This window comes from Urocampus carinirostris, chromosome 13 (genome assembly GCF_059441175.1).
Source record: "Urocampus carinirostris isolate Australia breed hairy pipefish chromosome 13, RoL_Ucar_1.0, whole genome shotgun sequence".
Taxonomy (NCBI): Eukaryota; Metazoa; Chordata; class Actinopteri; order Syngnathiformes; family Syngnathidae; genus Urocampus; species Urocampus carinirostris.
In genome coordinates, this window is record NC_142361.1 from 17,494,177 (window position 1) to 17,517,209 (window position 23,033).

Consider the following 23,033-nt stretch of genomic DNA (forward strand, 5'->3'; position numbering starts at 1 on the left):
TCGCGTGCCACTGTTGGCATGCGTGTCATAGGTTGCCGACCCCTGCTCTATAGTAAAAGTTACAAATTACTAGGGAAAGTAACTATTTCTGGTACTTTAAAAATAAGTTGTATGTCAAAGAATTTGAAATTTTCTGAGCAGTATTCGAGTCAGTTAAATATAGAACAACAGTCAGATTGTTGTGTTTTAGAACATTGTAATATTTATTGCACCTCACCAGCTACAAATTTATCTTACACTTTGAGTGCAACAAAAAAAACAGTACACAATGTAACGTAATAACAATCAGCAGTAAACAATATAAAGCGGGTTTAATAAATAAACTATAACTTGAATGGTCCGTTGTAGAGGTTGAAATTCCGACTCTTTTTGGAGAACCGGCCTTTTTGGCTTAGTTCGCAAAAAATAGCGCTTTTGGCTCCCAAATTGCTATTTAGGTTGTTTTTGTTGTTTGATCAATATATTACCATGTATTACGTGTTATTATTAATGTTTTCAAAAGGGGAAAAGCAAAGCAAAATCAACACTTAAACATTAACGGTAAAAAACACAGGAAACATGATTAAAATATTTAAAAATCTACAAAAAGAGATAAACTACAAAACAATTTTAACCGTTTTTATACTCCACAAATTCAAAGTCAACAGCACATAACCTCTGAAAAAATGCATTTTGACCAATCCCAATTGAAAAATAGTGCCTCGAAAGGAACTGGCTCTCGATTGGTGGGTAACCGTCTCCCACTTCCATGAGTCGGTTGCGGCATTCACCAAATCCGCTTTTTCTTTCGGCGCATTAGTAAATACTGTTTGAACTTATTGACTGTGATATTCTTGTATAGGAATGACAGAAAGTACTTTTGACTTCACACTTGTGAATTGCTAAAGCCATTGCGTTTCTTTAATTTTTCCTCTGAAGTTTCTGAGGATACAGTTTTTCGGAGGAACTGCTCAATCTAGGCTTTTTTTGTTAACCTACTTTCCCGCTCCCCGAAATCAAACAATCACAGGGAAGAAGAAAAAAACCATTTACAACACGATCCATTCTGACATAGATGGGGACTTGTCTATGATTTACCATGGCTTTTGACTTAAGAAAGAAATTCAACTAAAAATAAATGTACGTGTTTGTTCTGAAATTTTGTCTACATTTATTAGCATACCCTCACCGGCTGCGAGAAAAGCTATCCCAAAACCAGATGGTGCCATAAGTGAGAATTTTGACTATAATGCATCCACACAGTGTTAATATAATAGATGAGTAGGAATCAGATGAGGATAATTTTTTATTTATAAAAATAAAAGCAACATATACATTACATAATTCAAGACGCAACTTTTTATAAGTGACTTTAAATGCGGCTAAAATTTGGATTTTGCACAGTGTTTTACTTTTTTTTTTGGTACTAAGGTTTAGAACTATCTAATTAAACGAACAAACAGAAAAACAAAACACTTGTATACTTGTTTGTTTTGGCCCATCAACTGTCACAACACAAACATAAAGTACACATAAAAATATATAAAGGAAAATTACATAAATAAAGACAAAATATTTGCCTTGGGCAACAGCAACAACGTGGCAGCTACTTGACTGACCTTAAACGTGGCATACAAACAATAAAGGCAAACTCATCGAAATATATAAATATGTTTTTAACAATAATACTGTTGTGTTGGGGAGCATTTCCCACCAAGTTGTTTTTGGTGCGTGTTTGCCAAAATAAAGTGCACTGAAACAGGAATCAAAAGTATTCGAAGGAATAGTTTTATAAACTTGTGTACTGAGTTGATGCAGATGAGTTCGACTGTGTTTCTATTGTAATGTACAAATCGGAAATGCTTGTTTGCACGTTTCAGCCAGAGCCTGTCCCTGTGCTGTAGGTGGCTTTGACGCGGGTTGCACGTGAGCCACTGCGTCCAACAGGAAGAAATGGGCTGGACTCAGCAGTAATGACAATGCTCGGGATGCGACTCAGGGCACTGCGGCTCGTGTGAGCATCTGTCAAGTCAGAACCCTGAAAGTGGACAGAAAGATTTACACATGTGACACAAATGTTCTAAAATACAAACACAATATATATGTAGGTGGAGGGTTGGATAGCTTGTCTGTCTCACGGTTCACAGATCCTGTGTTCAATCACAGCTACTTACCTCCCTGTGTGGAGTTTGCATATTTACACAGGGCTCTTTGGTTTCCCCTCAATGCCAAAATATATGAATGACAGGTCAATTGTGCAAGTCTAAATTGTCTCTAGGAATAAGTTTGTGAGTGATGGTTTTCTGTCTCATTGTGCCATGCCATTGTCTTGCTACTTGACACCTGCCCTAAGTTAACCTGGAAGGACTTCAAAAGCATTGTGAGGGAAAGAGGTTGGAAAACGAATTATTATCATGGGTAATTGTTTTCTTTGTTGTATGTGCACAGTTATAACCTGTCTTGAAGTTATTTATTTATTGTGGTGTCTCTGGGTCACAAATTTTTGTTTGTACTCTAAAGAACAGTGACTCAGTTGTACGTCTTCGGTCAACCAAACATTATAGGGTAATTTAATATAGCCTGTCATCACAAGTTAAAATAAAATTTGGACAAAAGGAAGTTAGAGTGACAGAAATAATTTAATGGTTATTTTACATTATTTCACCCATTATTGTGTTTTTGTACTCACGTTAGGAATGCTGCCACGTTCGCTGAAACCAATCATGGAAATGTCTGTGTCATATGATGTCTGCCCAAAGAAAATGCACGTCAATTAATGTGTATTATAAACAAAGGATGGATACATAAACTAGAATTTTTTTAGCCACTGACCCTCTCAAAGATTCCCGAGTCATGATTCCTCATTTTACCCTTGAAGCTGGATGAAGGTTTGAAATCGGGGTATTCTGCTGTGTCCTTGCTAATGTCACTAGACACCTGGCGGCTGGCAGGACGAGAGCTCAAACTGGACATGTCAGCTTCCGTGTCTGTTAAAGCCTGTCCGGAAAAAAAAATATTGCATTGGAATGCGGGTGGTGCTGGTGCAGCGTCTTTTGTAGAGTTGATTCTCGTGTCAATTGAAAAGAAATCATTATCAAAATTGTGAATGAGGAATAATAACATTTCCATAAATTTAATCATGGGAAATTTGGTGAGTTTGGCCAACAGTGAGGAGGTTCCTCAAACCTTTGGGTTGAAGTTGCCAGGGTGGTTGAAAAGCTTTTCATTTAGAAGTCGGTTGCAGTTCCTAGTTGTTGTCATGCTTTCTTTGCTGACATGCCTCTGCAACAACAGGTGAACAGTGCCTATGGTCGCCGTGGCGACCGGTCTGCCCCGCCCCCTGGGCACCAGCTGAAGCAGATCAGCTAATTGCTTGGGTGCTATTTAAGGTTGGGTTGTGGGTATTGCAGGTGTTGGCTCATTACACCTTTTCTGTTCTGTTATGCCTTGTCCTGTAGAGTTTAAGTCGGAGGAAACCTGTACCTGACCATTCTGAGTGTAAGAATGTTTTTGTTCTGTTTTGTCCCAGAGTTTTTGGACAACTTATATTTTGGTAAATAAAATCTTTGATCGTACGCAATTGAGTTCTCCCTTCCTGCCTCCTGCCTCCGTTCTGGTCCCTTCCACCTCGTGACAGAATGAGCCAAACCGAAATGAACTCAGCGAACGATCCCAGCGCGATTTGGGGAGAGCTGGAGGACGCCGTTTGGCAAGCACCCATTGAGGTAACCTTCCCTGCCCGTTCGAACCACGACCCCGCCCGTCGTGGCCAATGCTGTGCCTCGAATGGGGTCCCGGGAGGATTTGACGCCTGCCAGTCCGACTCCGCGGCCTGCCAGTCCGACTCCCCGGCCTGCCAGTCCGACTCCGCGGCCTGCCAGTCCGACCCCGACTCCGCGGCCTGCCAGTCCGACCCCGACTCCGCTGCCTGCCAGTCCGACTCCGCCTGTCCTGTTTTCGCCTGTCCTGTTCGACTCTCCGGCCTGCCTGTTCGACTCTCCGGCCTGCCTGTTCGACTCTCCGGCCTGCCTGTTCGACTCTCCGGCCTGCCTGTTCGACTCTCCGGCCTGCCTGTTCGACTCTCCGGCCTGCCTGTCCGACTCCCCGTCCTGCCTGTCCGACTCTGACTCCCCGGCCTGACTGTCCGACTCCGACTCCCCGGCCTGACTGTCCGACTCCGACTCCCCGGCCTGCCAGTCCGACTCCGCTGCCTGCCCTGAGTCTGCCTGTCCTGTTTTTGCCTGTTTGCCTGTGCTGATTTTGTCAGGTTCTGATTCTGTTCTGTTTGCCGGTCCTGATTCTGCCTGTCCTGTCCTGTTTTTGCCGGTTCTGATTCTGCCTGTCCTGTTTGCCGGTTCTGATTCGACTCTCCTGTTTTTGCCGGTTCTGATTCGACTCTCCTGTTTTTGCCTGTCCTGAGTCCGACCCTCCTGTTTTTGCCTGTCCTGAGACCGACTCTCCTGATTCTGCCGGTCCTGTTTCCGCCTCTCCTGTTTTGCTTCTCCTGATTCCGCCTGTCCGACTCCCTTGTTTACCTGTCCTGTTTTCGTCGGTTCTGCCTGTCTGTTTTCGCCTGTCCAGTTTGCCCGCCGGACCCCTCCTGCCGAGCGTCTAACCATTCCGGGGCGCGAAGTAGTAATTTTTTCTTTTTGGGACCTCAAAGGGGGGGCTCTGTCATGGTCGCTGTGGCGACCGGTCTGCCCCGCCCCCTGGGCATCAGCTGAATCAGATCAGCTAATTGCTTGGGTGCTATTTAAGGTTGGGTTGTGGGTATTGCGGGTGTTGGCTCATTACACCTTTTCTGTTCTGTTATGCCTTGTCCTGTTTAAGTCGGAGGAAACCTGTACCTGACCATTCTGAGTGTAAGAATGTTTTTGTTCTGTTTTGTCCCAGGGTTTTTGGACAACTTTTATTTTGGTAAATAAAAGCTTTGATCGTACGCAATTGAGTTTTCCCTTCCTGCCTCCGTTCTGGTCCAGTCACCCCTTCCACCTCGTGACATATGGGCTTAAAGACTGGGATGGCAAGGCACGTTTAATTAAATAAGTCTGTTTCACTGAAAATGCCTTGTCAGTGGTTCTGGAGGAAAGCCATTTGTTCAAGAGGTCAGGTTTTAGTTTCAAGAGGAGTGATACAGTGCAGTTTTTGTTTTGACTAAGCAATGTTGCGTCCATTGGTAGCAGTAGAGTAGGTTTGATTTTAGTGGTGGTAGGTCTTCATCAAGTATAATTCTGTTCAAACTGACAATACATAACAAATCTTTTTACAACCAAAAAGTCATTGTGAGGGCAGCACGGCAGCGCAGAGGTTAGCGCATGTGCGGCAAAGTTCTGAGGTCATGCGATTGAACCTCTTGTGTGGAGTATGCATGTTCCCCCCACGCTTGCGTGGGTTTCCCCCGGGCACTCTGGTTTCCTACCACATTCCAAAGACATGCATGTTAGGTGAATTGGTGGTCCAAATTGTCCCGAGGTGTGAATGAGCGAGCAAATTATCTGTCCCTGTATTCCCTGCGACTGGCTAGCAACCAGTTCAGGGTGTCCCCTGCTCACTGCCCAAAGATAGTTGGCATGGGCTCCAGAGCCCTTGCGACCCTACTGAGGATAAGCGGTGCAAATAATGGATGGAATCATTGTGAGGGTGTTGTCTGCTGGCCTAAGATTGGCATGTCTAATTTTTGTGGATGATTTTTTCTATAGTCAAGCTGTGATCCTCAATTTACACAAAGTGCCCGTACCTTAGGGGAAAGAGAGAGAAAGGAGTGAGAAGATGCTAATCATAATATAAGATTTGGCCCTAACAGTGTTAAACCCGTTTTGACTTATTGTGTAAAAATGACGTTGGGAACCACTGCAAAAGAGTGTCGCAATCGAGGGTGAAGTTGCTCTGATTCTTGGTTTAAAAAAAATGATGTCCGCTCTTCAGGAAATCCAGTATATTCTTTTTTACAGCTGAGGGGAGAATGGGTAGCATCAACTCAGCGTCTGCTGAATTGCAGAATCTCGCATCATTGTGTCATGAAGAGAAAAAAAACGTTTTCTCTAAAAGATGTTGAAAATAGGATTATGAGCTTGGTATAAAGTTGAACTACTGTCCCTAAGCATAAAGAAGAGCCAGGTGTGGTGCCTCAGGCATCTGATTAAGATTCTATGTTCCAGGTAGTGCTACGAATGGTATCACTGAGGAAAGACATAAATTGCTCTCAAGAGATTTCTTACTGGTTTGAATTACGCAGGAAGACCTTGAAAGCATTGGCTGAAAAGGGAAAAGTCTGACCCTCCTGTATTAAAATGTACATCATGTGATCTAAACCCAGATTAGAAGGCAATAAATTGATGGGCTCTTACAACATATGTAATCGGAAAAAAAGTAGCGAGGGTCTCTATTTTCATACAGTATGTTTTCAGCATGAATTATAATTTAGCTATTTTTGTGTGAATTCAATCAGTGGCACAATTTGTTCACCGATTCGCTGTCCGATGCCGATGAGAGACGGCTCTTGCTGTGTCGTCGGAAGTGTGCGCTGATTTCAGAGGTCTGGCTGCTGACGGTTGAGCGCCGTGTGGACATAAAACTGCTGCTGGCTGATCGAATGTCTGTAGGATGCACGCACAGAAGAGTGCCGAGACCTGGGATGTATTTGGCCAATGCCACCCTAAAACACAAGGCACATACATAAAGGTTCTTCTGGAAGTCTCGAAGAAGATGTTGCTTCATTTGCAATTAATATATTTCACACACCTGACCCACCAATGAAAAAATATATATATATTTCTTTTAATCCTACGGAGGTGGCAATAAACTTGCTAAAAATGTCAATTTGGGTCAAGGCAACATAGGCTTCTTTCCCCGTCAATGACGGTCTGAATGTAAAAGTTAAATGTTGCCTGTTTTATTTATGTCCTATGAACAACTGGGGATTTGTCCAGGGTGTTGTCCTATCTATCTTTCTACCTTGGACATATCCCTCAAGAGGGGGTGTGGTCCACCTTTTAAAAAGTCAGCTTGGAACAATTACTATTAGTGACCTAGAACAGTATAACCTATATAGAAAATAAATGGAGCGATTGATTCTATTTAGCATAGAATGAGCTTGAGAACGCACCGCAGTTTAATCACCAGAGTGATGATAATAACGAAGTGGACGATAATGATGATGATGCTTTAAACCCTTTTATACCCTGCAATAATGTGACTTGCATGTGTTGGGTGTATTAGTGTGTGTTCCTCTCTAGCCCAGTTAACATTTAGGTCAACTTAAAAGAACATCTGAAAAGGTTGACGATGACAACAAAATGTTGGGGTTAAGTAACACCCAAAATGGGTCTTTCAGCTGCCATTATAGCGAAGGAGAGTAATCGTGCATCGAGTCATCGACCTCTAGAAAGGTCAACTTTGTAAGGTGCGGACCTATATCTTGCCAAGAAGGTGAAAAAGCTCGGTCTAATAAACCAAAAATCACTTCATAAACACATTAAACATATTGAATATGGACGCTACTGCCACAAATAAATACTGTGCAGCCCTTTGAGCCTGTGTTATTAAGAGCTATACAAATAGATTGGACTCGACTTACTTATAGGTCAAATATTCTGTGATTTATAAATGTTTTCACAATTGATAGCCGACATCAATTGTGACTATAGCTTTGCTACAATGGTAATACAGTTCCTTATAAAATAAAAATTAATTAAGAGTGGACGATTTTCACCAGGAAGTACGACATTCAATGAAATTCAGGCCACTCCAGGACAAAGAACCCACTGAGATTTGACAAAGTCTAGTGGTGTGTACACCATACAAACAGATTAAAAGTTTCAAAATATTCAATGGAAAAGGTCTGGCATCTGAATGTTTTTTTTTGGTCCAATTATGTTTTAGTATGTTCTTCAAAAGTAATTTTTTCAAATGATTACTTGATAAAAAAACAGTTGATAAGTGCAAACTGTGTCAATATTCCACAAGTGTGGCTTGGAATAAAAACTCACTGTGGAGGGTATCCGCAGTTATACGCACAAAAGTATGCACTGAGCTGTTATTATGAGATGCGAGGGGGTGGCCGTGTGAGCACAAGAGTGTGCTGAAATTCTCAAAGACAAATGATTGGAGCATACCAGCACATTAACCGTATTTTTAGTAAATAATTGTCAGACAGATATGTCTCCTTTAAGTTTGATCTGCCCTCTTTGAAGCACCCTATATTCAAAAACGCAGTCCTTTTGTTTGTCAGGACAAGCTTTAGATTATAAACCTTGCAATTAAGCAGTGTGTACTCTCCTATTATGAGCTGAATGCTGAGGACTACTATCATGAATAGCTCTGATTGGCGTTCAACTACTTACCTGTACTTGGGATGCGTGATAGCGTAGATGATGGGATTGTGGATGGCCGAGGCCTTGGCGATGACTGCGGGTACTGAGTTCATATATGGTGTCAACATGTCAGCATAGCTGCATGGACAACAAAACAGACAATAAGAATTGCAAATCTTCCTAGTATAGCAATGTTGGACTTGGCAATGCGGTCAAAATTTAAACTCAAATTGTTTTCCTGTTACTTTTAGGCCAGGGGTCAGGAACCTATGGCTCGCGAACCATATAAGGCTCTTTACTTGAGTATATTTGGCTCAGAGAAAAAAAATAATAATAAAAGTAGTGCAATGATTAATTTTGTTACATACGAACTGAGACAATACTGATTGATGAAAGGGTTCTGTCCAGTATCTATAGGACACATTTTAACGACAGTTTACAGTAAAGGTGTCACACAACCAGACGCTGTTTTAGCTGTAAATCACTAAATAATCATTTATATGGAATCTACTTAAACAAGCTATTTTCATTTTTGAAACACTTTATAATGAAAAGCTACGGAACAAACTTTAAATACCCAAAAGCTCTAGCAAAGCACCTAGAGCAATTTGATTGGGTGAGCAGTAGGAATGGGTGGAGCTATACACATGGTGCGTGCACTCCTTTTCGCCCAGCGCCGTCTGCACTAAAGGCAAATAAGTGGTATCCTCGTTGATTGTATTTTGGGACATTTTTACAAAAGAACTTTGCTCGCACCTTGTTTTGAAACCATTATTAAGGAAAAAAAATGACAAATGTCAAAATAAGCCTTAACACTAATAACTGTGGGAGACAAATATTTTGTGGTATATTTATATTGATATGGGACACAGAATCTCGTATTATTATTGTTTCATAAATGTTATAAAATCATCAAACTTCACACGGTGAAATATAATGTGCTTTTGTCAGGCAAGGGGGTTGTTATATTTTCTCTTAAAATATCAGGTGTGCCCCCCCCCCTAAAAAATATATATATATGATATGAAATATACATCTATATATAAAATTTATTTTTGTCTCTTTGGGTCCAAAAGGTTCGCTACCCCTGCTTTAGACAATTAAGATTTTGAATCATTTTAAGTGACGAACCACAAATAAAACATTTAACGTTTTATTGATTAATATAAAAATCCCGTGCAATATGTTCGGACAAGAGTCACTGATTTTAAGCCGGTTTTAATGCAAACACAACTCTAATAGATCTTTTATGATTAACTTGTAAATGCCACACTTAACTAGTTAGTAGCAATAGTTTTGATATTTAGAATCAGCCTTAGGTAATTCGAATCCAACTCATAAATTCCTCCCATCGATTTCATGATTTAGCAAATTTTGTAAAATGTGAATTCATTTCATTAAGATATTTTTAATTAGATTTATTCACCAGCCCTAACGCAAAGGATCCAACTAAGGGTATAATTGTTTTTCCTTTTTATTTAGTCATTGCACAAAGCGAAAACTTTTTTTGCATGCAAGTATGTCTCCTTTACCCTGCAAAGGCGGTGAGTGCCACAGATGAGTACGGCGACCAAGACACGACATAGAGCAGGATGACAATCAATGCAATTTTGGCCATCTTCCACTCGTTCTGCAGCCGGTGGAAGGACTTGGCGGAGTCGCGAGATGCCACATGGGCGTGCACTCCGCTGCCACTCATCTTGCCTACTGCCCTAAACAAGTGCAAGCACGTTTGAAAAACAAGCAATACTTACAAATGAATTTGAGACCAATTCTAATATTTGTGGTATACCATAAATTCCGGACTACAGAGTGCTACTGATTGAAAGCTTTAAGAACTACGTAAGAACTGCACAGGATTATAAGCTGAAGTCTTTAAGAATTATGAGAACGAACTAATTCACATACATTTCTTGAATTTTAAGCAGACGCAAATACAGCGCCAACCGCGTGGGAAATTTGGCCTCAAAGCCTTTGGCTGAGGAATGGCAACACGGTTTTCAGCTGCGTTGATTTTCAGTTCTGCCCCTAGTTATTAATGTCATGTGTTTTCAGATCAGGTGGCCATTCAAGATAGTGATTATAAAGACAAGCACATATTTACTTCTGACCTATTTAAAGGCTTGGCCGCGTAAAATGTGAGCCCTATATTCCTATACAACAGCGCCAGGGCAATCATAGTGTGAAGAATAGTGCCAGATTGCAACGAAGACGTGTCTTTCTGTGTTGTTGTCATTGGTGGTTGCCGTGGTACCAGACCAGATTGCATTAACTTGTCATCATACCTTGTGGATTAAAGACAACTTCAGCAACCTGATATTTACCCTGATAAAACGGAAAAAGAAGTGAAGCGTTTTTGATCGTTAACCTCCACTGCTGTTCAATTCGGATGTATAAACTGAGGACTTTTGAGGCCTGCCTCACTGAGATAAAAGATGGATTTACCAGAACTTCTTGCCGCTCAACCCTGAAATACTTAAATGTTAATTATTGATCCATCTTACTGTCGTGACTTGTTCTCAAACACTGCTCTAAACGAATGTAATATCACCCACATGAACTCTGTTGTCCACATATGTCAAAGTTGATGCTCACAGGCCGAATTTGGCAAATGTTTTTTCTAGCCTCTGAGATCATTTAAATTCACTTTTGTGTAGTTCACCAAGAATTGTTGTTTTTTGATTTTGTTTTTACTTCACATTATCGCTCCTTGAAGAAAGTGCTGTGTGTGACTAACACATTTTTGCACTTCGTTGTATTTCAATCCAATTGTATTTTTTAAACTGAGTTACTCAGTCAAAAATGTACGTGTCACATTTGACCCTAATCAGTCATTTAGGTCACACGTTACGAATATTAATAGAAAAGCTTTTTTGCATCCTCGCAAACATTCTCCCGATACTGTCCTAGTCTGATACTGAGATTATAATTCATGCGTTTGTTACTTCCAGTCTCTATTGCTGTAATGTAGTACTCTCCAGTCTCCCAAAGATTATCATCTAAAGACTGCAGCTGCCTTAAAATGCTGCCTGTCAGTCAAAATGTGATCATAAAGTTCTTTACAAAATTTTACATGGATTTCCCTTCTCATATCTTTCAGATCTGATATCCCCCTATGTTCTTGCTCGGAGCATTCGCTCGGAAAACACTGGTCTTCGAGTTCCAAGAGCCACAAAAATATCTGCAGGTTCGAGAGCTTTCTGCATTCGGGCCTCGGTGCTGTGGAATGCTCTGTCCTCTGAGATTCCACCTACAACCTCAGTGGAAGTGTTTATACCTAGGCTTAAAACACATTTGTATTCAATAGCTCATGAATATTATTGACCTCAGGAAGCTGTCAAATGGACGTTCTTTTATTATTTATATTCAAAGTTGATGAATATCTTTGTAGTGCCCGTTCACTCTGCTCTTGCTGAGGTTTCTAAATTTCTCCTTGCCTTTATATAGGTTTTAGATCAGGGGATGGTGTAATATTAGTCCGTAGTCTGTACAGCCCTTTGAGACTTCTTGTGATTGGGGATATTTTCTTTTATTGATGTTCACTATGTTTTGTGCACTGTGACCCAATCCTAAATTTATTGCACCCTGGTCATCCTGGAAGGGGGATTAACACTTGCGAGGCCCATTCTCAAGGTTTTTTATTTTCTTTGTGCTGAGGTTTTGAGTTTTTCCTTTCCCTCAGCTTGGTTTAAGATCAGGAGATGGTGTAAATGTAACTTGTGCAGTCCTTTGAGACATTTTGTGATTAAGGGCTATAAAATGAATGTGACTTTGACTTAACTACAGTATACAAACAACTATAACTTTACCTGACTAGTTTTGTGGTTGAAAAATGATTGTATGTTCTAAAAAATTCAAAAAAGTACTGTTAAACCTTACGTTTTGCTCCTTTTTTGTATTATATGAATAATGTTGGCAAAAACAGCGACTAATCTCTGAAAGCATGACAAATGTTTCCAGGTGTCACTGCGTCGTTTTGTAGTTAAGAGTGTTTGTTTTGCGGAAAAGAGCAGTTTGCTGTTTTCTTCAGTGCCGGCCAAAAAAAACTGAATGGGCCGCACCATATTTAAGCCGCAGTGTTTAAACTGTAGCAAAATAGTAGTGACTTGTAGTCTGGAATTTAAGATACATGTTTGTCACCAAAGTCAACCTAACCACTAAGTAGTCTAATGATGGTGGCCATTTTGTAACTATCTGTAAAATAAAAATTACAACACAAGCGCTCAGACCTCAGATAGCAACTAATCATGGAAAGCCCAAGCAAACGTGTTATCATTTTTAGATGACTTCAATCGGATGTATACATAACAAGGAAAATGGCCGCTGCCACCTCAGAAAAAAGAGGTGAGGTTCATGTCAGGTTCAGATTTACAAATAAGCAAACCTATATCGTGTTCATCATTTGATTGGCAGAACAGGAAAGCAATATAAAACTGTAGCATCGAAAAAAAAACTTTTGTTGTCTAACTTTATCTTATGGATAAAGTCAATTTTTTGCTCCTTTTAAATTAAAGCATCAGTAGATGGGTAATCCTCCATTATGAAAAAAGTACTAGAAAAATATCATTGGATGGCTTCACTTGCTGTTAGCTTGCTAAAGGGATCACTAATTTTATTGTTTGTGTCATGATTGCTGATTCGGGGCACCTGCGACTGCCCCGTTGGCGCCAACAGCCCGGGTCGCTGATTGGCTCACTGACTCTTTTTAAACCCCCGTCTTCCAAGAGGAAGCTGTCAGACCATCTACGAACCTATGCTCTCAGCTAGGCAAGCTTTGCACTATCCGACATTATCCTGCTCTGTTTTTTCCTGCCTGATACCTGTTGCCGACCATTTTTCTGGACTCGTTACTGCCTTTACTCCTCCGTCCCGGCCATCGACCTGTTTTCTCGCTTTCTACGACTACCTTCGCTTGACATGGAAGTGACACTTCCGCGTTCCTGCCATCAGCTACCCGTGACCGATGATCATCGGATCGTGGAAGCAAGCACTGCTCTCTTTCTCAATAAAAACTGAGTAAAACGAACGCTATTGGGTCCTGTCTCTGTTTCTGGTTTGTGACAGTTTGGGGCTAAGGTGTGCACCAAATCAGAATCCTTGGTCTCAATATCACCCTCTGCTATGAGGCAAGCACAGTAAAACACTACATACTAGTCGTATTTATAATAGCCATCCATCCATCCATCCATTGTCTTCCGCTTATCCGGGGGCGGGTTGCGGGGGCGGCAGCCTTAAAAGTGAAGCCCAGACGTCCCTTTCCCCAGCCACCTACTCTAGCTCATCCGACGGGATCCCGAGGCGTTTCCAGGCCAGCCTAGAGACATAGTCTCTCCAGCGTGTCCTGGGTCGCCCCCGGGGCCTCCTGCCGGTGGGACATGCCCTGAACACCTCCCGAGGGAGGCGTCCAGAAGGCATCCTTATCAGATGCCGTGAGCCACCTCAACTGGCTCCTCTCAATGTGGAGGAGCAGTGGCTCTACACAGAGTCCCTCCCAGATGGCTGAGATCCTCACCTTATCTAAAGGGAAAACCCAGACACCCTGCGGAGGAAACTCATTTCAGCCACTTGTATCCGGGATTGTGTTCTTTCGGTCACAACCCACAGTTCATGATCCTAGGTGAGGGTAGGAACGTAGATCGACTGGTAGATCGAGAGCTTTGCCTTTCGGCTTAGGTCCTTCTTCGCCACGACAGACCAGTAATAGTCATTATACAATGTAAAAATTATGCGATTTTAAAAAAACAAAAGTAAAAAAAAACGAAGTTAAATGAGAAAGAACTTTAACACTGAATAAAAAATACAATTGTTTATATTTTTAATTCATATCATGACAGGCTGTGCCTCAACTGCTTTCCTTGACTGCGTGTCACTGGTGAACTAGATGCTGTATTCCACAAATTAAATAATAGCCAAAATACCATGTTTATTCTGGGTGTAGAAAGAACCCACATTTGTTAAGAAAATGTTTGAAAAATCCCTTTTCCTTCGAAACTGATCTTAGTTTTTCTCTATCAAAAATGCACACGTATACACAGGCTATGCAAACAGAGTGTCGTGGAATGCTACTGACTCATTGGTGTTGCGTATGGCCTTGAAGATGAAGACGTAACAGTAGACGATGACGAGCAGCGGCAGAAAGAAGACAAAGACGAACAGCAGCATGGTGTACGCTCGCACCGATGGCGTGAACGTCATATAGTCCCATGTGCAAGATGTCAGCAGCCCCTCCGGCACGTACGCGCCTGTTGCACACACGCGTTGGAGTGTTAGCTACTTGGCAAACAGTTGTCTCAACAGTTTTGGCTATTTTAAATGTATTTTTGTATTCTTATTCCAAGTTACATTGTGTCTTTTTACTGAATTCAGTCAATTTATCATATTTTTATTATTTGTTTTTCACCAAATTTTTCAAAGTTTGCCGGAATCTACCCATTTGATTTTGTTAAATTGACCGATTTGTACACTTCTTTCCAAAATGTTTCCATTTGGCAATTTTTTTTCCTTTAATTTTTTCTAATTTGAACTCTGTTGTCCACATATGTCAAAGTTGAGGCTCACAAGCCGAATTTGGCGAAGGTTTTCTCTAGCCTCTGAGATCATTTAAATTCACTTTTTTTGTTATGTTGTTTTTCTATTTTGTTTTTACTTCACATTATCGCTCCTTGAAGAAAGTGCTGTGTGTGACTAACACATTTTTGCACTTTGTTGTATTTCAATCCAATTGTATTTTTAAACAATATTTCAGTTGAGTTAATTCCTTTTTTTTTTCTTCTTCCAAGTAAACTTAGCCCGTGTTTGCTAAAACACAAACTAAGGGCTACTAATGCTGCCTGAATATTACTGGCTTCTTTCATTTTGACTTCATGTTATGAAGCTTTTTATACTCAATAAATATAGATATTTTTTGCCTGTTAAAAATTAAAGATTACTCAAAGAGTCATTAGAAAATATTGCTTTTTTCAGAAGGTAAATTAGGTTCACTAAAACAATGGTCTCCAAACTTTATAAAGCTAAAAGCTACTTTTTATTGCTAAATAGGGTTACTAGTTTGACATGAATTTGCTAAAATAACATTCTATCATGTTATTACCATGTTGTTACTGTGTTATTACCAGGTTCATCATTGGAAGCAGGGTTAAATAAACTCTATACTATAAACTGAACTATAAATAATAATTTTACAAGAAAATCACAATGACCCAGCTCTGGTGGCGTATTTTCATAACCAGTCTGCGGGCTATTCAGGAGTCCTTAAGGGGGCACCAAGTTGTCGCCCCCTGCACTAGACTATATGCCTCATTTTTAAAATTTTCAACATTAGATCAGTTTGACCCTCCGGTTGTAGCCACTTTTTTATTTGGCCCTCCGTCTGTTTGACTTTGACACCCCTGCTCTTGTGCGTCATGCAAAATTTCAAACTTAACAATTTATACTGTTGATCTTTTCCAATGTTATATTTTCAGTTTAGTCTTTTTTGTAGCAGTCCAGACCTGGGCTCAAAAAAAGCCAATGATTGCTGTGTGCATGCGTAGCGCTCACTCCATCCAAAGAAGGGCGGCAGGCTCCACCCAAGCGAGTATGTCCATGCCACAGTCAGGATGATGAGAGCCCGTTTCCGCGACAACACACCGATGGAAGTCAGAGGTCGCGTGATGACGAAGTAACGGTCCACGGCGATCACCATCAGCGTGATCATGGAGCAGATCCCGAAGAGTGCGCCGCAAAATGCGTAAACCTCACAGGCTGATACACACAGGAAGTAAAATAATTCGTTTTTGTTTATTTTGAATTACTTTCACATTTTTACATAGAATTTTGTTGTACCTTTCTCTCCAAAAATCCATCTTTTGTGCATGCTGCTTGTGAAAAAAATTGGTGTCTGGGTGATGCACATAAGAAGGTCAGTGATGGCCAAGTTGATGATAAACATGTTGGCTGGTGTGCGTAGGCTCCGACTCCTTAATACAAACATACACACACATACAATGGACATTTGGGTGATTTAATAACGAACTTAATAAACAAGTCACATGGCAGATCCAGGCAACTTGGACAATTTTGTTGGATTTTATATGATTTTATGCTAAACTATTTTAATAAGATTTTTTTTAGATTTCCCTGCTCTTAAACATACCATGCCTTTAAGAGACATCATGATTATGTCACTGCTGTTTCCTTCAATATGCGCTTTGCCTCTTTAAGTGTTCGGTCTTGCCGTAATTGTGGCACAGGTGCCATGGCATACCTCAGACTATCTGCTTTAACCCTTTAAGTTTCTGTTTTTTTTACACAATAATTGACTTTAAAGGAGCTGTACGGAATTTGGAACATTTTTACATGGTGCCGCCATCTCCTGCCGCTTTGTGTCATCATTGCAGCCTCTGTCAGCTCGTTCATTATGTGCGTGCAAGTACATGCATTTCTTAGATGTCCTCGAATAAACGCTTTTCATTTTAATCTTTCTTGAGGTCTGGGTTGGTGTTTGGACTGTTTTTGAGAACGACCTCTTCTTACTCTCACCATTTTCATGCTTCACTAACAAATAGAGATATTAAAAAACATGGCAATGAGCACCCCACATTCCTAGCGCTAATATATTCCACCCTGAACAGCTTTACTAAAAAAAATAAAAGCAGACCGGCGTGTTGAAAAATAAATTTGAATTCGGTTAGACATAAGTAATAGAAAAAATAGTTCACTTTCAACTTTTTTAAGGAGACCTCAAACGATGCACCCCACCTTTAAGTATTGGTAGTTCTTCCTATCATTGTTCTGTGCGAATTATTTTTGGGGGACTTTTTTTTTTTTGCCTAAGCTAAGTTTAATGCTTGAATAGGAATTCATTTGTATTTAGCACATCTTTGTGGACACAATTGGATATCAAATTGGCCTAATTGATTCAAACGTTAGACCATTGTTTTCACACCTGTTAACCCACAGCAAATATAAAATAACTGGATGTTTAGAGCGTTAAAAACAAAATGAAGCAAGTAGATAAAATTGATCTTATGCAGTTGGAAAAAATGGACAAAACTAATACATGCCAAGTTTGGTTCTTTTTCATTAGCCCTAGGGTAACGTTTGTAGGGACTTATTGATTCGATAGTTTCCCCCTTCACCTGTCCCCCATCATTCCACAATTTGCCTAAATCCGATCAATGCGTGTCTAAGTGCTGCCATCAATAATGAGTCGCTTCAAAGCATTCTGGCAAAAACTTCCGTTAAAAAAAGATAGGACACAGCTGCATTATGCTCTGTCAAATCGGGAGATCTCATGGGCCAGCCTTCTCCCAAAAGTACATCTGGAAGGTCTCACGGGCCAGCTTTCACCCCAAGGAGTACAAAATATGCATCCCAATTGTCGGAGCACATAGCGACTGCCCTGTGTTCACTGGGCTATATCTGGAAGCATTTTGACAAACAATGGGCCAGTCGTCAAATTTTTTTACATCTCTGATTGTTTGCAAGCTAATAAATTGGAAGCCATGCACAGTTAAGATCATTAATTGCAGTTGTACCTAAACATACGATTAATTCATTTCAAGAATGTGCTTGTAAAAAGAATAACTTGTGTAAAAAGGATATTTTACTTATATGAAATAATTCTAAACTAAATGTCAAACCTGATCTGTCATGATTTGCTAATTGCTCTCATCTCCGCTCATTCGTTTAGCCCCAGCTGCCACTCGTTCCCTAATTAGTACTCCTCCTATTTAAACACGTCATACTCATTCACGACTTGTCAGTACGTCAGCGAACCTCCACACATGCAAGGCAAGCATTTTTAACTCTGGCTGCCGTCTGTCCTGTCCTGTATCCTGCTCGTCTGTCCCTGGCCTCCCGATCGTCTCCGGTTACCCGACTTACTTTCGATCTCCGACCACGCTCCGTTCTCCTATCCCGACTGCCTGACTTGCTTCCAATCTCCGACCACGCTTCGCAATGGCTTCTTACTCCTCCTGCCCAGCGAGCACCGGATCGCTGTTGTTTTTTCCTCTCGCCCTGGCTTCCCCGATCCCTCAATAAAGCATTATGTTAGACGGTATGCGTTTGAGTCCTCTGCTTGTACCAGTCGTGACATGCTCACTAAGATCACATTCAAATAGTAATTACACTTACAAATACAGTAGTAAGATAAATCAGTTGGACATAGTTCCTAGAATAAATAATTCACCCCTTGGCCTGTAGAGGGATGGGCGCCACCAGGCTGTACTTGCGCAAGACACACCACAGGAAATGCTGCCCCTACTACCCTAGTGGTTAAGGGATCAAACCAACTAACCAACCAACAAACCAAACCACTTTCTTTTGGGCTTTTAGCTAGACTTGCAACATTATCACTTTCTACAGGTCTTTTGAAAAGTAGTTTATCCAAGAAGATTTGTCCCTGCCTCCCCTTCAGTATGTTAGGGAAATGCATAACACAAAGAGATGTCACACAACTAGTTGCCACAAAGCAGAAACTTTATCCAGTTTGGCCAGCACCCCTCTTTTCTCCTTTATAGATGTCAGCTTCTACCCTTCGTCCTTTTTTTTGCAACAGGAAAATGACCTCCCTCAGAAATTATTTCAGCAAAAAGCTGCGTTAATTCTTCCGCGGCTTTGTGATCGGCACTTGCAGCTTTCCTAATATTATTACTTGGCTTGGTCTCTCACACGAACACGGCACTTGTGTTTTTCTATTATGTCTTGCTTCATTTTATTTTGTATTATTGCTCTTGTTTTCTCAAATACCTTCCCGTTTTCTGTAACTCATGACTAAAGTCACAAAAAAGGAAATGCTTTAAAATGTGATAAAAGAGATGCGATCCAAACAAATACAGGTATAATCAAGGGTGCAGTTTTAGGTGCCTGGTGGCTGGAGGCGCATGCGCAAACTGGAACAAGCTAATGGCGGTGAGCGGTCTTGAGCGGTGAGTGTTGAGTGGTCTCTAGTGGTGGCCTCTGGGACTGCACATGAACTGGATTTTCCTTCGTAAAGCGAGCAAGATTTTTGTGTTTTAAAAAAGTCTCGTGTTAGAAGTGCTCATACAAAGAGGTACCACAGAATAGCATTGTGTCGGCGTGACCATATACATTTGTTCACTCACTTGCTGAAAGCGTAGATGACCAAGAAGTTGCCGATCAATCCGGTGATTCCAATGGCGAGAATAACTGATCCGATGGTGTAGTGGGCATGGTCTGGCACGTCCACTGTGGGGAAAGGGTTGGGGGCCCGTGGCACCATCGCCGCCTGTAGGAGAGGGAAAATTATACTTGAATGAGACCACATAAACAAAATTTGGTAATGGCATCAAAAATGATCAAAGCCACAAAAACTCTTTGATAAGTGCATTCTGTCATTAATAATGAACACATGCAAGGAAGATTGCAAAGGATGTCAGTTTGTTATTTTGACTACAAAACCTAACTGGTAATGGTTGTTTTGACTATCAAAAACTCTTTACATGATGGTCACTATCGACCAATACTGTTGCTGCTTTTCGATTTCCACACCCTTTAGGATGCTTTTGTAACTTAGGAGACTTAACAAAAAGTAAGCGCTCAGAGACGGCTTTTTGAGCAGTTTGAAAGTTCGTATCGGAGGGTCTGGTCCTCCCCTGTTCATTTTGTAAGTTCAAAATCCATTGATGTCTTCTCTCTTTATTTTGAGTGTCTACTAAATTATTAACTTATCACTCTCATTAAAAAGATACCCCAAGACTGCCAGTCCATCGAATTGAAGCTCTTAATCACGTTGTAAGTCCCAACAAAAAGATTGCGGATTTCAATGTAGCCAATGAACTAAAATGCCTTGTGTGCATCTTCCATTGTATAATTACTAAATGAGTGAGAACTATCAAGCGCAAGATGAGTATTAAAGCTGTCATTAGTGAGACTCTTTCTTGCAAGCCGACTGCCATTTAACCACAATGTAGATTAAGTAATCCTTAAAAAAAAAATCACATTAAAATTCAGTGCAGCGGGAAGTCGTCACTATAACCTGACAAGGTAATCAGTAGGCAGCTGTCTTGATTTGTTCTAAGAGCTAAATGATTAATCTCTCCACGGACGTGCTATCATTGCACTTTTAATTAAGCTGCCCATCTCTTCTCTCCATTCGAACAGTGTCAAACAAAGATGGAGGTTGGACAGAGTTCTTCCCTTAGTCTATTGCCTCGTGCAGGAATATTTGAATATTTAATTAAAATACAGCTCTCTGCTAGAAAGGCCAGCAATCCCAAGTGGGGAAGTTCAGAAAAGGAAAGCTGAGCGGAGGGACATATTTAACTTTTTAGATAAGAAGGTTTCTCAAAACAAAGTTGATAGTGTGAGTGTCCCTCATGGACTGATTGTGTTTCTCATACTTATTACACAAGAATCATTTTTTGGGGGGGGGCTCAAAAAGCCCCAAGAAAGTGTCACAAGCAACTGAAAGTCAATTTAGCGCTGCTTCAGGCGTTTGTGAGTACAATACACAGACTTGGGACCACAAAGATGGACTTAAAACAGTAATGCCGCCTGTATACTACAGTGCATGTAACATCTGATTTGCAACCAGGATCAGTTCCTACCAAACGGTTATAGTTCCATTACAATGGCGCCATCTGCTGCAGTATTTAGTCACTGTACTGAGTGTATTGGTAGATTGCTGTGCCTGCTGGCTGCCAAAATCTTGTATGTGATGCGGGGCTGCTACTTAGTCGGCGAGACATAGAATTTAAAAAATCAGCGTCTGCTGAAAGAAAATAAGTGTCCTCTGGAAAAAATGCTGTCCTTAGTCATAAGTACAGATGGACTTAAGTCGAACAGGTCGGATGCTACCTGTAAACAGTGTAAACAGGTATACTACAGAACGTTGTTTTGTATTAAAACACTTAGTCATTTGACGTCACCTCCATCTTCAAGTCCTTTTATTCCAAGAATCATTTGAGAGTTTTCCAGTACGATCAAGTCTGAATCTGCAACTAAGATCAATTGAGTCGAGATTTAAAAGAACTTCCTCCAGGTTATAATGTATATTTTTTCTGTTTTGATAGCTGCTTTTCCATTGAAGTTTTTTGCACTCGAAAAGATTTTCCTAGCTTTTTTAAATTTTTTTTTTTACTTTAAGGCGTTTCCAGTGAAGAGGGATTTTCTTATCGTCATACGGGAAGAATAATAGCGCAAAGTTTACCAGTTGAGCAGAGGACGAAGATAAAAACGTATGTGGCCACAAAGCGAAAGTGTCAAAGTAAAACAGTGGAGATGAAGAACAAAACGTCATAGTCAAGTATAGAGAACGTTGGCTATGTAAAATAAAAGCAAACCCTGTGCTTGCACTGGCCTGTCAATAAAACCTTTTCTTGTGTGGTAGAAGGGCTGATTGGGCCATGTGGTGTGCGTAATATGCCTTCTTATGCTTACATCCGTGTGCCGCTGTAGAAAACAAGAATTCTCCCACTGTATCTCCTGCACGACATAAGAGGCTAATGTAAGAGGCATCTGTAAGAGGCGTCTAAAAGAGGCAGAGCGAGGGGGCTGGGAATCCACCCCTCTGTATCAATTTCCCAGAAAGAGTCAAGATCGGGCAGAGGGTGGAGAAGGGGTGCCCTCAACCACCCTAAGACTTGGGGTGCTGAATGTGCATGTTTGTAGTACAATTGAGAGTAAGAGAGAAGTTGAAGGGTTTTTTTTTTTTGAGAAGAAGGGTGGATGTCTTTGCATTGAGTGAAATGTATTTGAGAGGGAGTGGTGAGGTGTGTTTTGGCAATGTGGTAGGCAGAATGTCAGGTGTGAGCACAGGGAGAGCTAAGGAAGATGTAGCTTTGTTGGTGTGTAAGAGTGAATCAGAGAGTACTGGAATGAAAATGTCCTTGAGGCGGATGTGGGTTAAGGTGACGTGGGGAAGCAAGATGTAGGTGTTTCTGAGCGTGTATGGTCCAGGTGCTAAGAGATGAGATGAAGAGAGGAATTAATTCTGAAGTGATTTGTCAATGTGTGTTGTACAGTTTGGAGTGAATTGTCATGTGGTTGTGTTGGGAAATTTGCCAGAGTTGGTGAAATAAGTATGGAAGGGGTGATTGAGAGATTTGTTGCCCAGGAGTGTATGAGAGTTGTGAGAGGCTGATTTGAAATTTCTGTGGCGCGGTAGTTAATGGTAGAAAATAACATGTTTAGGAAGAAGAATGTCAATAAGTACACATGGATTAGAGTAGCAGATGTGTTGTTTAGGTGTGTGAGAGATTGTTGGATGTGAATGAACTGAAAGGTGAGGTTAGTGGAATGTCTGATCATTATCCCGTGGAGGCAAAATTGAGAGAGTGGTAAGTGACGGCATTATGGAAAGAAAAAACATGCGAGAGAAGAAGTGAGGATTAGTAAATTGAAGAAGCAAATGAAGCAGGGTGATTATGAGGAAAGAGCAAAGGTGTGTTTTGAGATGGCAAGGGAGAGATCTGTATAGGGAGATGAGGATAAGTGGAAATGTCTTAAGACATGCTTGAAGCGCAGCGCAGTTGAGGTATGTGGGATGTGCAAAGTTGGTGGAGGTGTAACAAAGGGTAGTGAGTGGTGGAATGAGAATGTGAGAGCAGCAATTGTGGAAAAGAGAAAGGCATTCCAGGAAAATAAAAATAAATTGTGTAAAGCGAGTGGTAAGAGATGCAAAAAAAGGCTGCGGATGATAGATGGGGGAGGAATTTGACTGAGACTTTAGAGGAGGAATAGGGAATGTTTTGGAAAGAAGTAAATGAAATGAAATGAAATGATCTGCATTTATAT

General features: G+C 40.9%; 1 protein-coding gene across 2 annotated transcripts in view; it reads right to left on the bottom strand.

Moving 5' to 3' along the window:
• Positions 1-308: 308 nt before the first annotated feature.
• Positions 309-23,033, bottom strand: part of LOC148353912 (melanopsin-A-like) — a 30,700-nt gene continuing 7,975 nt past the window's right edge. Inside the window, exons 1-11 of one of the 2 annotated variants that reach the window (XM_088351871.1) lie at positions 20,238-20,351; positions 19,382-19,524; positions 16,116-16,249; positions 15,831-16,034; positions 14,362-14,533; positions 9,824-10,003; positions 8,322-8,429; positions 6,445-6,634; positions 2,812-2,976; positions 2,669-2,728; positions 309-2,017 (exon numbers count right to left, since the gene is read on the bottom strand). In XM_088351871.1, coding sequence (XP_088207997.1) covers positions 1,856-2,017; positions 2,669-2,728; positions 2,812-2,976; positions 6,445-6,634; positions 8,322-8,429; positions 9,824-10,003; positions 14,362-14,533; positions 15,831-16,034; positions 16,116-16,249; positions 19,382-19,518 — 1,512 coding nt within the window. In that variant the 5' untranslated portion in view covers positions 19,519-19,524; positions 20,238-20,351 and the 3' untranslated portion in view covers positions 309-1,855. Of the gene's footprint in view, positions 2,018-2,668; positions 2,729-2,811; positions 2,977-6,444; positions 6,635-8,321; positions 8,430-9,823; positions 10,004-14,361; positions 14,534-15,830; positions 16,035-16,115; positions 16,250-19,381; positions 19,525-20,237; positions 20,352-23,033 lie in introns of those variants that run through there. The other variant, XM_088351870.1, reaches the window with a different exon arrangement.